This window comes from Typopeltis vanoorti, chromosome 1, assembly GCF_054136105.1.
Source record: "Typopeltis vanoorti isolate ZY-2024b chromosome 1, IOZ_Tvanoo_1.0, whole genome shotgun sequence".
NCBI lineage: Eukaryota > Metazoa > Arthropoda > Arachnida > Uropygi > Thelyphonidae > Typopeltis > Typopeltis vanoorti.
The window spans coordinates 17207833-17225071 of NC_143549.1; the positions used below are offsets into that span (position 1 = coordinate 17207833).

Here is a 17239-nt window from a genome sequence, read left to right on the forward strand (position 1 = left end):
TTCCTGGATGGAGATGACACTTGACAGAAAGAGGCATTTGGAGGGATTCCATACAGAAAATCGAAAGGACTGGTGTGCAAAATAGGTTTGTGGAGGGATTGCAGCATGACTATCTGACAGAGTCCTGTCCTTGTACTGCACCTGTTTAACTCCAGTGTTTAACACTGAAGCCAGTCTGGAGGCAAACATTTATTTATATGTGAGATAATGATAACTTGAGTGTCGTGTGATAAAGTTTCTGCTACATTCTTTTGATTCAGAATCTTTCCAGGCTGACTCGAACAGACATTCTATAGAAATTAAAAAACTGCTGAAGGCATTGCAGAATGAACGGAGATTTGTTGAAAGTTCTCGATGAAGTAAGACATTTAAGGATAACAGTGGAGTATTAAAGTTTAGGGGCCACATTGCAGGGGTGGTTAAAACATAAAATCATCCGATAAATGCAGTGTAAAAAAGAACCTTAACTTGTAGAGAGACGAGGAAATTATTCTTCCATTTTACCTTGAAAAGTTTACATATGGGCTACTGTCTTCAGATATGGTCACGTGGCCACCAAAGAGATGAGGATCCCAAGGAGACGAAAATTACATTTGGCTGGCGGGACTTTGCACATGAAGATAAAATAAATATGTGTGGGGCCTTCAAAGTTTGAGATATAGAAGCCGGAGAGGAGAGGAAAAAATTATGAACATCCCTGGAAACCGAGTCAGGGAAACTGAGAAGATCTAGTCTAGGTTCTTTTCATGGCATGCAATGAGTGAATGGAATAAGCTGCCAGTAAACATTGAAGGCGCGTTATTGGTAAATAGTTTTTAAGGAAAGATATTGATAGGAATTACACCTTTCAGGGGCCTCCTTCGATGAGTCCCAGACTCCTTGGGGGTACTTGCATATAATAATAATTGTAATGATTATAAAAGGATCATCTAGTACATGTATAACACTTCCAAGCCGACCATTTTTTGAAGAAATAAAAGGACGGTCAGTGATTGTTCGATCAGAACTCGATTTATGTCACTTAACTTAACTTTCTTGATTAAAAATCGCCATAAACAATCATTCATTTAAAAAAATAGAAATTACAATAAATGTCTGCTTAGAGAAAGATGATTTTTCAAATATCTTGATATCACATCATTTTAAAGAATCCTGATTATATCACAAATTTCCAATTTTTTAATTAAGGTAAGAATTTTATTTCAATAATTTCATAATGATTCATTGTGCTCCGATTTAATGCCCCTTTATACAGATTTTTGTTTAAAAAAACTTCAAAAGGTGAAACCTATTCCTAGGCACATAAAACATGGGATGATAAATTTTAATTCTAGCAAAGTTTACGCAAATGACTTGTTCTGATTTCTCCTTAGCTACATACTGTATTTAGTAGCACTTGTGAAAATTTCAAGCGGTTAGCATTTTGTTTCTTTATCAAACTTACAGAAAAAGTGGCCCAACCTATAGCACATTAGTGCAGAGTGTAGGTCTAAGGCGAAACCTGGGAGAGAAGGAAGCTACTGGTATTTTCTTGAAAGCAGGACATTGTAGTTGTTGAGGAATACTTCGTGAAAAAAGTTGTTCCACACAACTGAAGCAGATGAAATAACAAAAAGAGGAGAAGCAGGTTCGATGGGTTTGCAGTTGGACTATAAAAGGCTGTTGTTCATCTGCTGCTGCTGCTTGTAATTTAAAAGGCCCGGTGGAAAGCAAAGGAATGACCGATGTCAGTTAAGCGGAACAGTAGCCATGAAGGTAGAAAAGACGCACGGTTGAAACAGATAAATCTTTTGTGAAATAGTTATTGAACTTAGTCAATACGAGAATGTCAGTAAGAATTATAATCTCTTTGTGTTAAATCGTCCTCCTCTGGACAGCATCAGGATGCAAAAAATCGTTGAATAGATTTGGGATTTGTACAGAATTAGCACCTGGATGGATAAAGAGCAGCGTCTTTTGAAGCAAAGAATGCATAGTGTTTGGAATGCTGAGGACACTAGAGATACTATTTATGTGGGTGTTTTTCAGGGGAGATACTAGAGATAAATGTCGCTCCAAGGAAACAGAGAGAGAGAAAGATAATTCTTTCTGCTGATATGTGTATGTGTGTGTGTGTATGTGTGTGTGTGGGGGGTATTAAAGGTAAGGAAACATTAACTGTCCTTTTTTGTGAAAACAAAATACGGAAGAGTGTGTTTTTGTACCAGTGAAGGCAAGCAAGTTATCTTCATCCCAATGAAGATTGGTACGGAAGCCATCGATGATACGGAGGGAAAACCTAAATAAAAGCTGACTATCTCATTGCATATGATGGAGAATATGCCAAAAGATGGCCATTTAATGAGTAGGCCTCGACGGCAGACATAATCAAATGATTTCGAAATGTCAATAGCAAAAGCACTAATGGATATGTGCTATGGAAACTTACCATGTATCACTTTTTTAGTGTGTGGAATTTTAGAATCCTACACTTTTTAATGTAAGAATCTTCACATGTTTTGTATGTGCTGTTTATGGTACACTAGGAAGAGATTTTGGTCATCTGTGCGGGTATTTGAGGTAAAGAATGTCCTAGAAGGTCAGATCAGGTCAACTCTATTTTAGAAATCAATGTTGCAGCAGAGGTTGAACCAGAAGTTGCGTACGATTACCTTTCGCAAGGGAACAGAAGGTGCAACCATTTGAACCTATGATTACTTTTATCCTACTAATCCTTTAAAAGGCAAGGATTAAATAGCACTTGTGAAAATTTCAAGTGGTTAGCATTTTTCAGTTTCTTTATCAAACCTTTTTCCATTCATCACACAGGTTTTTTTCAATGGAAACGCATTATTTAGACTTTAATTAATGACCAAACAGGAGAATATCAGTACATCGTCGCTCAGTACACCTTATCATATTAATGTGAGACTGGTTAAATCACTGTTAAATGCAAAATTCTAGAAAATCATCCTTCCTTCCTTAACCGGATTCCTATCTGAATCTTTTAACCAAACTGCATTGTGGTTTTCACAGCCGCAAAAGGAACGGAAATTGCAGTGTCATTTGGAAATTGGGGGATGGTAATCTAAAACGAAATAGCATGAATTGTTCATCACGAAGGGATATTACTTCCACTGACAAGTACTTCTAAGTCTCTTTTTATTTTTTATTTTTTTATCATTTGAGTTCGGAAATTTTGCTGTAGAGGTAAAAAGTGTCATACTTTTTCCAACTTGGGAAGGCTTCGATTTTTCATTGGATTTTGAAAATAAATCACCTACCACTGATACCACTTAGAGAGACATTCAAGCTACTCACTGCACAGTGTTACTCAAAACAACATGTAGTTTGTAGAATTCAAACGCTAAGCGATCGCCATCTAGGTTTTTTTCCATAACGGGAAAAAAAAAAAAAAACTCTCGATTTGGAATTTAGGGTTTGCAAATATTTGTATTTTAATAATTTTTATTCGTAAATGCTTAACTCTTTGAATGCACTTTGGTAAATTGATATCTTGTATTTTTTTATATATTTTTTATTTATTTTTATTTATTTATCACAAGTTATTTCTTTATTGTGAATTGGAGCCAGAGCCTTTTTAAAATTAAATTTTCATTAAATACTTTTTTTTCGTTACTTAAGCCACACTAACAGAAAATGAGCCACTTCCAGAAACTTATGCGTGCGCGATCTTACATGAAACTGCTAGCAGAGGGTTGCAAATGATTTAGGCATCAATAACGTCGTACCGAAATTGTAAGCTACACATCCGAAAAGGGAAAGAATCGAAATGTTTTTAACTGAAACTTCTTTTTAGAAAGGAAGTTTCACTTTCAGCTGTGGACAACATTAATTATCGCAAGACGTGAAGGTACTACAATAGATACTGTTCAAGACAGGGCGCTAGGTAGCACCAAAATTGTTTCCTACCAGTTCTATTGATAAGGGTAAAAGATATTCTAAATGTGATCATGATATGACTAATTCGTACTCTCTCCGCAACCAAAAGGTAACTGCTGATAGACTGAATATGTTTTAGAATTTCTGACTCACCGTATACAGAATTTCTGCTAACGCATTACGATATGATCTAAAATAATATACTTTTAAAAGTCTCTGGGTGTTGCATCTGTTGATGCATTTCATATATGTCAATGAAATTTAGACTTGCAAGCAAGTTTCTATTTTTGTTATACTTCTTTGTTTCATGAAATCAGTTTGTATAAAACAACTTTTCAACCAAAAGAGTATAAAAAACGAAATAAATCGTGCTTCAATTTTAAGCTTTTTTACAATCAGAACAATCTGAACCACATTTTCCAACTCCGATTTACATCTTGTCTGGAAATGGATGCGATTTAATATTTGGACTTCGTCTGGCTCGCATGCAGAGAAGTGTTGTTATTAGACAGGACGCCAACAACAAAGTTAAGAGGACCACTAGTCCACTAACAAATGTTCCCATGGACATACAGATACCATTACTTGCTTTGCTGATATTCGATAGTTCGGATAAAGAGGCCCTGTTACTCAAAGGAACCGCGATGTCTTCGGGAGATACGACACGGATGCTTCTTTGCAATCGAATAGGTTCTATTCTGGCAGAAGCTTTAATGATCTTTTCGTCATATGCATGTTCAGAACTTGATATTTTCCCAGACATACGTCGCTTCCTGATACTACCACGTATATTAGGAGGATAATCAGGACAATAATTAGAACACTGAAATTTGCAAATTTCAATATTGCATTCCAAAAATACTTCGATTTTATCAGGAAATTTGAAAGCTTGAAAGAAAGCAAACGTAATTAGTGATGCTCCAGAGTTTCCTGTCTGGCGAGTTTTCTGCCACGGACCTAAAAGTTTTTTTTTGATGACGCAGCCACGCTCATCAGTCAGCCGGATAGCATTACGAACGCTGCCATCGTGAGCAATGCAATCCTTAACATGAACGTCGAAATCGGTCGCTCCAAGTACATATATGACCATAGTGAGCGTGTCTCCGATTTTGACCAGCCCATTCACTGGACCAGCGAAGGGTCCTCGCCCAACTTGAATATCCATATAACTTTCAACCGTGTCGCCACTGTAAGTCACTGCCACTACGTCTAGCATATCTACATTAACTGCCGAAGTTACTGTCTGATCAAACTGACCCGCCCACACACAGCGAATGTGCCGAGCTGCATCCCACACTTCCTGGAATCCAGCATGATTCTGAATGACCAACGTGTTTTCCAGATAACCATGGCCGCCAATAGAAAAATCATCAATAAAAATGGTACCGCAACGGTCCAGGAGAATGACAAACTCAAATACATTTTGTTGGCTGTCAGGAGCAACATAATGACATGCAGGATCATTAAAAAATCCTTTTGAGTAAATTATTCCATTATATGGTTGACTGAATTCTAGACGGATATCCATTACTTGTTTTTGACATTTCACATCTAGGTTAATTATTTGGATTGGAGGTGAGACAGGTTGTAATGGGAGAAGATTATCTCCTACTAATATTGATTTAGACAGACTTGAAGTGGGTGGGAGAAAAGAAGGTCTTCCATTTCCATTACCGTTTACTGAATGATCTGGAATGGCAACTCTGGAACGTGATTCTGGATCTCTTAAAAACCCTCCATGGATTTCTGAATTGGCAAAATTTGGACGAGAAGATTGTTGAGATTTTTGAGGAAGAGATTGGAATGATGGTGGTCCATCGCCACAGCTGACGGTATTCCACAAAGCGACGACCTGCCAAAAGTAAATAATAAAATAAGTGATAGAATGTACAGTAGATGTAAAGAATATTTTACTAATTGAAATATATGACTTTTCATCGATCCCCGTAAAACATTTTAAATACATTATGTGCATACAAATGGCGCCAAGTGGTACGGCTTGTTTAATTCATATAGCACAACAATATTTGTATCGATGTAAAGTGCAGCGATTGGGTAAATGAAAGTCACTATTCATTAGTCTACAACGTACCCATAAGACGCATCAATATCAAAAATTGTAAATTCTTGATATTTGCAGAAAATCCAGGAATTCAGTTCTATAACAGAGTTGAAATGTCAGATTAATAAGTTGTTACACCTTCAAGAATCTCTGTAAAACCCTCGAAAAATATAAGCAAAAATCCTACATAAAAGCTGCTCCTTCTACTTCCCTCTAAATCTTCATATCATATATTTCAGTTCTTACTTTTAAAATCTAAAAAGAGATTGTAGACCACAAAGTTAAGAATCTCTTTTTATATTTCAAAATTATAGAAATAGGGTTAACCCTATTTGGGTAAAAATTCATCATCATCATCATCATCAAATTCCTGCCATGTACCCTCAAGGGGGTGTACAGGATATGAGAGTACTACATGAAAAAATTACATCATTACTAACTTCCTATCTACAATTTTCCTCCAAATCAGTCTGTTACTTGTCAAGACTCCATTATCAGATCTTATATTTCTATCATCTCAGGCACTTTGTACCTATCAATCCACCTATATCTTGGTCTTCCTCTGGGTCATTTTCCTGCCAACCTGACAGAGAACACTTGTTTTGCTAATCTTTCCTCTCTCATTCTATTTAAATGACCATACCACCTGGGATTAGCTCGGCTAACGCATTCCTGGATGCTGACAATGTCAAGTTCTTTCCTAATATCCTCATTTTTAATATGATATTGCCATTGATGCCATCTGTTTACGCCTCGAATCTTTCTCAGGACTCTCATATCTGCGGTCTCTAATCTTTGGTCAAGTGTTTTACTTCTGACCCAGCTCTCAGATCCATAAGGTAAAACTGGTTTGAACACTGTCTTGTATACAGCTAATTTAGTGTTCCGACTAATTTCTCTCTTACTCCATATGAATTTATTCAATTGACTTCCCACGATACCAGCTTTGCTGATTCTGTTGTCTATTTTTATATTTAATTTACCATCTTCAGTAAAAATCGTGTTGCTGAAATGTTTTACTTGTTCCACAGGTTCTCCATTCACAACGCAGTTGACATTTTCAATGATTCTGCCTATTTTCATTGTCTTTGTCTTTTTATTGCTGACCTTCATACCATATCTATTACAACAGCTATTCAATTTAGTCAGAGAATCTTGCAGACTTGTAGTGGATTTATTTAGAAGTATAACATCATCCGCATAAAGCAAAGAGCTGACATTAACATCTCCAATTTTGATGTCAGGTTTAATACCACTTTCCTTCATAATGTGATCCATATAGTTAATGAATAACAGAGGGGATAATGTACATCCTTGTCTCACACCAGATTTAACATTAAACCATCTTCCTGCACTTCCTTCAATTCTAACTGCTGACTTACAACTCAAATAAAGACTAAGTATTGCTTGATATAATGCCCCATTGACACCATATAACTGTAGCGTATTGAATAGCTTCTCTCTTGGCACCTTGTCATATGCCTTTTCCAAATCGACAAAACTTAAATACAGATCTTTGTTATATTCCCAGGCTTTCTCGACTATTTGTCGTAAAGTGAAGATCTGATCCTGACAGCCTCTATTTGGCCTGAATCCAGCTTGTTCTTCACCACGCTTTTCTTCCACAATTCTTCTCAACCGTTTCTCAAGTATACTTGCATAGATCTTGCCAGGAACACTCAGTAGGGAAATACCTCTGTAATTCTCACATTCAGTTTTATTTTCCTTTTTATATATGGGTACTATGAGAGCTCTACTCCAATCATCGGGAATTCGTCCCTCTGTCCAGGCTTTCTGAACTATGCAGTGCAGCCATTGTAAGACTTTTATACCACCATACTTCAGCATTTCTGGTCGAATATCATCTACTCCTGCTGCCTTTCCACATTTTAAGCCTTTGATGGCTTTTTCTACTTCAAGTATGGATATGTATTCCTGACTGCATGCCTGGTCAGTGTTTTTTATCACTGTGCTGTCATCACTGCTGGTTTCATTTAGCAGTTTTTCAAAGTAATTACTCCATACTTCCAAGATATCTTTTCCTCCTGTTTTCATGTCACCTTTATCATCTCTAACTCCTTTTACAGCACTCTTTCTTCCATTCCTAAGCTTCTTCAACAACTTCCAGAATATTTTGCCACCTTCTTGATATTTATTTTCTATATTCTTGCCAAAATTCTCCCATGACTTTTGATTAGCTAGTTTTACACACTGTTTAGCTTTCTTACATTTGTCTCTGTATTCTGTAAGAGTAAAAGCTGACTTATTTGCCAGGAACTTTTGATATGCTTTCTTCTTTTCCTTCACTGCCTCTTTAACTTCCTGTGTCCACCAGGGAGTTCTGATTTTTTTATCCTTGCACTCAACCTCACCACATGCCTCTCTGGCAGAATCAATCAATGTTTTCTTCAGAGTTTGCCACTGAATCTCCAAGGCTTGATTCCTGTTCGCAAACTCTTTCATTTTCTTTTCAATAATCTTTCTGTATTTTAGTCTACAGTTCACATCTGAGAGCTGCTCAACTTTTATTCGCTTTAAAACTTTCTTACATGTTATTCTTTTCAATATGAAATTCAATTATATCCTGCTCAAAACTAAATAGTGATCACTTCCACTTTCAAATCCTCTGTACACTCTGGTGTCCTGCACCAGGGAGAAAACATCACTATCAACAATAACATAGTCAATGAGACTTTTCTTATTCCTAGCCTCTTCTCTCCATGTGAATTTGTGCACATTTTTATGTTGGAACATGGTGTTAGTAATAACCAGTCCATGTGCTGAGCAGAAATCCAACAGATATTTGCCATTATTATTAGCTTTGCTCTTTTCACCAAATTTTCCCAAAATATTTTTGTATGTCTCACAATCATTTCCTACTCTGCTATTTAGATCCCCAACAAGGACCAACTTTTCATTTTTCATTGTGTCAGTTGCTTTTTCTAAAGCGTCAAAAAATTCCTCCACTTCTACCTTAGTAGAACCTTCTGTGGGACCATAGGCACAAATAAGTCTCATTGTCCAGTTCCCAATTCTCATATTTGCCCACATTACTCTACTTGAGACTGATTGCCATTCAAGAAGATTAGCCTCGTATTTTGTGTTGAATACTATGGATACTCCTTCTTTTCCTTGATTGTCATTGTCTGAATATAACATTTTGTATTTATTGCTCAGAAAGATCTCACCAGTTTTTGTCTTTTTTGTTTCAGTCACCCCTATTATGTCGATCTGGTACTTATCTAATTCCTCAGCTAGCTCTATTTCTTTGCCATTTAGGCTTCTTACGTTGATAGTACCGATCTTTAACTCTGGTGATGTTGAGTTGGGGTTTGTTTTCAGATTTGTTCCAGTAGCTGACTTTTCGCTGTTCGCCCTGGTTCCCTGGCGAAAACAACGGGGGCCTTGTTTAACCGGGCGACGCCCCAGCCGGCATGAAATTTTGTCATGTTGTACCATCATTTTTTATTTTGGTTTAACCAATAAGAATACAATTTGGTCGGCTAAATCCCAAATTGCCAGCCCTTCCTCTTTCGTTCAGTATCAAAGTAGATACCCAACAGGGTGCACCACGAGAAGGTGAGGATTGGACATTAGGTCAGAAGCCCTGGTCGGTTCTCCGCATTCCTTTAAAGGCTATGTGGAGGTCCCCTCTCAGTTATACAGCTTTGACCATTAAGTGTAAAAATTTAATTTATAAAAATAAAACATATTTTTATAAATCGCAATGGGCAAATGAATGATATTCTGGATTTCTAAATTATCGACATTTTCTTTTTCTTTCTTTCTTCCTTTTTTTTGTATTTTTTTAAATATGAATTCTCTCATGAAAGGTTTTATATGCTAAATTTATGACAAGCATATTCTAATGGCTGAGGCTGACACCTGTAATCCTATCAAAATGGCATTCTTTATATATATATATATATATATATATATATATATATATATATATATATACTGTATATGTACTACTCCCACACATTGAAAAGCAGAAAAGCCTATATAGCAAAAAACGCCATATATAATTAGGTCTCAGGAGCAGAATCAACTGCCAATTGGATGCAAGTTCTGCTGATCAGTGGCCGTGGAAATATTTGTAGAAGAGACACAATGCAGAAACTGATCTTCTATGGGAAAGTGGCTGTAGAGAGCTGTAAGGTGTCATTAATCAACCGAAATGCCTTTTATGAAAAGCATCGAGAATTTTTAGAGAGGTTTTAGGCGCACCAACATAACATGACATGCGTAGTCTGAGGTTGGTCGGATTTGAAATTTATATATGCTTAAATAAATGTTTCACTACTCTTAAAATAGCCGTCTTGGATCTTTATTTTATGTCTCTTTAAAAAAAAAAAAAAAAAAACATTTCAAATTGTTCTTAAATCAGCAAGAGAAGATTTAAATTACCAATACTCACCAGAAGCAGGATCAATTCACTGGACATTCTGAAGGTTTGCTTTGCACCTTACAAGCATGAAAACGTATTTTCACTAAAAAGAGAAGAAAGCATATAAAAATAGTCATTATTTGGTAGTTATTTTTAAGTAAAACAAATATTTCGTTTCTTCTTATTCTTCTTTAAGAAATATTATATTAATATGAAAATGAATACGTTATTTCTGAAACTGTTCATAAAAAGGTGCTTTATCTAATCATATACTTTAAAATGAGAATTATATTATCGACGCCCACCTAAGATCAAATACTCTGTAAATGTGAAGTATAACTATTATGTCAAATCTGATATACCTTAATATAAAAACTTAATTTATTTTAAATTAATTTTATATTAAAGTAATAAATTATAATTCATTTAAGTAAGAAATAACCGATTATATTCATTTTTAATATCATATAGAAAAGATCATGCATCATCATCATTATTGTTACACGACATGATGATTATTCTGTGTTCAGTCATCAAGTGCAGGAATTTATTTTGTGTACAAACTAATTAACCGAATTGTGAGAGTGTCCTCCTTGGGAACTTGAACGTCTATAACACAAACTAGCTTCCCTGCTCCAACTTCACAGATCAATCTGAAAGGGAAGCTGAAGCATTTGCTATCATTCATGATCTAATAAAAATTGTCACCTCTGCCCACCAGAATACCATTCAACCTTTCGATCTCCATCATGCTACCAATATTCTTGACCTTTTCTTAACCAACTCGTCTTCCAAATACACTCCGGATATCTGCTCTTCTCCTTATTTATTTATTTATTCATATGGAATTTCCTCCCTTTTCTCTCACGTACCTATTGGGGCGAGTTGAGCCCCCTCATGGGGGGATTAAGTATTTATAGCTGTAGATCAGTGTGTTCACGGGTTTGCCTGCTTGCAGGATGAAAAACCCGAGATAAACTGGGGGTAAACCCTACTGTCCACACCCAAGACCGGCTAACTTCGCTATGTCCGAGGAAGATCCTTAAGCTCCTCACGTTGGCGACGGAAATCGAGCCTAGGACACTCCTTCCCCAGGCATATGGTTGGGAAGCGCATTGCCACTAGGCTAACCGCGCTGCTGTTCTCCTGATCACAATCTTATTCAAGTCTCATTCTCGACAGTTCGTCCTCCCAACCGCGTACCTATGGCACTAGAATTGTGCTAACTAGGATGACCTCTGGAATTTTCACGCTGCATTTCCACGGTCAGATTACTGCTTTCGCGTCCATGATCCAAACACTTGCACTGAACTGGTAACCGAAATAATCCTCACTGCAATGAACGACCTCATTTCCCACTCCACTGCAGTTTCCCCAACCTATATTCAAGTCCTAGTTCTAAAAAAATGCACTATGCTGTCCATGATAGAAAATGCAGCTTATGTTCAATGGCTTAAATTATAAACTCTAGCTTCTCATTCTGCTTATACAAAGCCAGAAAAATATGTTAAAAAGCTATCAGCGATTCCAAAGCAGACTTCCACGAGAATGAAATGCAATAAACTCGTCTCCTGCTCAACTGGCAGTCAAGCCTTTTGGTCCCTTGCTAAGACTGTTGCGAGTAACTTCTGCCTTTCCTTATTGCCACCTCTCTCTCTTGCATCCTAATGGTACCATGGTATCCTTCCCCAAGGGAAAAAATGGACCTCTTGGCATCAGTTTTTCCTCCAACTCCTGCTTGGAAGAGAAAAGCAAATTATCTCCCGTATTATCAACAAACTACCACTGTATGCCTGTTCTGAACTTTCACCAAAAGGACCTCAGAAAAACTCCCAATCTTCAAACAAATAATGCTCCTGGTCAAAATGGTATTCCTTTGGTTGTGCTGAAGATTTTTGCTCAAGAATTGACACCCATCATGTATGGTCTATATAAACTTTCATATTTTACTGGCATCTACATAACAGCGCGAAAAAAAATCTCACATCCAAAATGTATCCAAAAAATGGATTCAAAAGTAGTCATCCATCTATTTATCTCAGTTGTGTATGCGTAAGTGTATTGATAAGTGATTTATGACAGTTTCCTTTTCCTGCTGTATGAGTTACTATATAACTTCAACTTCGACACCATAATTCCTTGGCAAACTGCAATACCTGAACTCCTCACGTGCGGCTATCGCCAGCGAAGGATTGCCCGCCATGGCAACCGCACATTCCTGTACTACCACTGATTCAGCAAAACAAAGACACCCTCTATGACTTCGGCCCCGGAAGGAAGAGCAAAGTTCACATATGCTAAAGACACGGAAAACAGGTCAGTCAATTCAAAATGTTATGCTAATGTTGTATCTAATAAAAATATCCTATCATCCCCAAAACACTGATCTCACACACGAATGCCACAACAGCCGGCAGTAAACCGATTAACGCAAAAACAACTACCACTGTTACCAACTTAATTTCCAGAGAAAATGGAATTGTTATTATCGCCACCAAAGAAAACATAACACTAGAAGAGTATCTGACGGCGATCGCTAAAATTATACCCGCAAAAAACATCACTGACGCCTCCCGCATAGCTGGTACTGTGCAGGTGTATTTCAGCCACATCTCATGGACACAAACGTTACTGCAAAAAGGCGTCCATATAGGCGATCAATTCGAAGCAGCTCTAATAGCGCTGGTCCCGACAAAAGTAACAGTATCAAACGTTCCCCCTGAAATCCCCCATCAACTCATTAGATCCATATTATCAAGAGATGGTTCTGTCACAGGAAAAATATGCATATTGTCAGCAGCCACGAAAAAGCCTGAATTCGCCCATGTGAAAAGCTTCCGAAGACAGTCATTAATGAACTTTCCAAACAACAACAACACGGACATAAATGGAATCATCTACACTTTCTACTTATCCTTCTCATCACAGTGCTTCTTCAGTCATGAAGAGGGTCACATTAGGAAACACTGTTCCTATATTTCCAATGATTAATCAACAAATATCCCAGTCCAGAATAGCAAACCAGTTGAACAGAACAACAACGTGAACAACATGAAGAAAATCAAAACATAGGAAAAAGTAAACCGAAAATCCCCTCGCCATCACGAATTTCAGAGCCGAGAATATCCCGGACTGGAAAAGACAATGTTCACGTCGCTCTGGAATGACTGAAGAGTAATGAGATCCAAAGCTCTGATAACGAAGTCGCAAATCAAGCAACACTTAACAAACAGAATGAAAACACAGACCCTCCTAACAGAGATGACCAGGATGAACTAATTATAAGCAATCCCTGGACACAACAACAACCAGAATCACCAACCCAGGTTCCCACAAATTCAGAACCTTGTTCGATAGAAAATAATCAGAATGGCCTTTTATCACGAGCAGCCAGAAAGGAGGAACAGAGTTTCCAGACGTGTGGAAACTGCACTTCCACACGACGACTTAGAGGAGGAAGAAGCTGAGGGGAAACTTCCCTACACTGACGGTCCCCTACCCATGAAGCAGCTGTCATCCTTCATATAAAAAGTGCGAGGTTCACCTCACAAATTAACTATAGTCCTTAAATACACCACAAAAATCCGGGCACTAATATCTCAACTTCAGAATCTGCACTCGAAATTGAAATGTAAAAAGAGCAGAGCGGAGGTTAACAGGAGCAAGCGAATCTACTACTTAATTAATGGTCTACACGCACAATACCAGGACCAATATTAGATTCAACCTACAATCAAACTTTCATAAACATAATGTCGTTGAGCATTTTTTTTCTCTCAATGCAAGAGGACGTGCCTCTGCTTTATACAAAAAAATAGTCCTTGACCAGGTACAGAAATAATATAAACCTATTACTTCTGCAAGAAACAAATATCAACTCCTCATCCAATTTATCTAGAAAATGGGCCACTTTTTTAGGCGCATAAAAAAGCGCCTAAAAAAGTGGCCTTATGCCCTACGTCACTCTGCAACTCAACAACACCATGGAACAGGGGGTTAGCTTAGGCATCAATCCCCCATACAAACTTAAAGTGATTGCAGATATTCCAGGATACGCCATGTATGCTCAAATAAAAGCACCCAATCATAATACCCTGCATGTGTTCAATATCTACATATCATAGCAGGATGTTCTGGCATCACAAATCTTGAACTTCATTCAAAACCATTTTTCTAGATTTGACCAAGAATATATAATAATAGCTGGAGACTTTAACTGCACTCTTGACCAAGAAAAAGACAGACTTCAAAGTGCTGAACTTCGTAGCTCATTAATAAACCAACTTCAAACACTATTAAACGATAATGAACTCATTGATGTCTTTTGGCATCAGCATCCAGATAAGAGGTTCTATACATGGAGGTCAGCAATCACAGCAACTAATAGGCCTCTGTATAGTTCGCCCACCGTTTATAGATCTCTCCTTGGCATTTTGACAAGAATAGCCGATTCATGCTGAAGGGGAGAAAGAAATGAAGGACGTAGGAATTGGTCGCCCACATGGGAAATCACGTGCTTTCTTGTCTGTCGCTGTACTAGTACTAGCTTGATTTTTGTTGTCGCTTTTTTGCATCATTTTTTTTATTATTAATTTGTATGATGGATGCAGTACAGTCAACAAGTTCCGTTTAAACGTTTCAGTAGTTCTTTCTTGCAAAAGAATATAGAATAATGTGCTGACATTCTGCGAAAAAGAATCATCTCCTTGATCCCCTTTCTCAAGTCATAAAACGTGCAAGTGCGGGCGCGTATCGGGGTCGACTGTTACAAGAATTCGTAGGGAATCAAAAGGTGAAGGCAATCCGAAATTTAAATCTCCTAAAAAAGCGCCAGAGTAAAGAAAACCATCAAAACTGTAGCTTTGAATGATTTTGATGTAGACGTTATAAGAAGAACTATTCACGAATTTTACGTGGTCGAGAAAAGAGTGTCAACTGTTCCGAAATTGATTCCTGCACTTAAAGAAAAAATTAAATTTTCTTGGAAAAGAGAAACTTTAAGGAAAATACTTCATGAAATCGGATTTTGTTTTAAAAAGTCCTAGAATAAAAGGACCCTTATCATGGAGCGATGTGACATTGTTTAATCTAGAAAGCAGAATTTGAGAGCAATAAAGCGTTTCAGGGAGAAGAAAAGACCGATTGTTTATCTAGATGAAACTTGGATTGATAGTAATTTAACTTATGGAAAATGTTGACAGTCTAAAGAAGAATGTGGAGTGCTACAAACCGTAAATGCCTCGCGGTGCATAATAATTTTGTGTGCGGGTGGAGAAATGGGTTTTTTACCGAATTCAAACTTACTATACAAAGCCAATTCAACTACTGGAGATTACCATGGATAAATGAATTCTACGATCTTCGAAAAGTGGGCAGAAGAAAAACTGATTCCAAACCTTCATAAAAATGCTGTTGTTATAATTGATAACGCTTCATATCACTCTATTCGCTTAAATAAGTTCCAAATTGGTCTAATAAGAAGCACGTTCTTATGGATTGGCTCTCTGCAAATAACATTTCTCATTCCCTAGATATGGGAAAAATTGAATTGCTTAATTTGGTCAAAAGAAACTCGCCCACAACTAAACAATTTAAATTCGACACAATGCTTAAAGAGCATGGATTTCTAGCTTTGAGGCTGCCACCATATCATTGCGATATTAATGCTATTGAGTATGTTTGGGCAGAAGTGAAAAGTTTCATTCGCCATCGCAACGTAACTGGAGATATTAACATGTCGAAACTTTTTAAGCTTTCAGAACAGGCGATTGAAAGTATTACAGTTCAAAACTGGGGAAAATATTGCTCTCATGTCACCTCATTGGAAAATATGTATTGGCATAGGGACGGAATTATCGAAGAATTATGCGAACCTTTGGTGATCAGTTTAAGTGAAAGTGATGGCGATTCGGACACCGATTCAAATGACTCTGAAGATTAAAAGGATTTGATGATGGTATTTTTTTCCAAAATGTTTTGCATGGGTTTGTTAAAAGAGTGACAAGTCATAAATAATTAATCGGTTTAGGAGATTAAAGTGTCTCAGTTCTCTCAACAGTAAGTTTAGAATATCTAAGTTCATTTGAAATAATTTCTGTTTTTCTGTATAATTATTTTTATTTTATAGAAAACTTTCTTAAAAATAAACTTAGTTAAATTTTTGTTTTATGCTATACCTTTTTTAATTTTGTTAATACTCTATGTACATTTTTCCAACTGTTATACAAGCAAAATAGTTACACTTTAAAAACTACGATGTTCATAAAAGAAAAGCTAAATTTTCCGACCTGTGATAATAAATAAACTCATCCCAGAAGACAGATTGATTACCCTATTATCGAAATGGCTTCTCCTTTTTCTGACATGCGCAGAAGTGTCGAGAGATCTCTAATCGGTGGGCGAACTATACCAAGCACGACTGGACAGATACTACATCTCCAAACACACTGTTCCTTTAGTTAGAAATATCTCACATATTCCTTCCTACATCTCAGATCATTGCTTCATAAAGCTGCAACTTTCATTATCTTTGGGAGCATCCAAACCAGGAAGTGCCTACTGGATCTTCAACAATACCTTTCTGAAAAATTCAGATTATATAATAAAAACTCGGGCTTTATCACTCACTCAAAAGGGAATTCAGAACCAATGAAAACATGGTGGCCACACTTAAAATCACAAATAAAATCCTTCACGCAGATCTATAGTCACCAGAAGAATAAACAGGGAAACATTAGAATCCGACAACTCGAAGGACAGCTTCAGTATCTACCAGAAGAAAGCCCTGAATATAATTCAGCCCTAGAAGCCATGCAAAAACACTTACAAGTATCCGCAAATGGTGTCCTACTTAAATCGCGGCATACACAAATAAATTTCTCAGATGCACCCACAAAATATTTTTT

General features: G+C 37.0%; 1 protein-coding gene across 1 annotated transcript in view; it reads right to left on the reverse strand.

The window, feature by feature from the left end:
* Window positions 1–4312: 4312 nt before the first annotated feature.
* The window catches only part of LOC150109815 (uncharacterized), a 30496-nt gene continuing 17569 nt past the window's right edge, over window positions 4313–17239 (reverse strand). The window contains exon 2 of the mRNA XM_090396257.1: window positions 4313–5734. Within this exon, the coding sequence (XP_090252383.1) occupies window positions 4313–5734 (1422 nt within the window). The remainder of the gene's footprint in view (window positions 5735–17239) is intronic.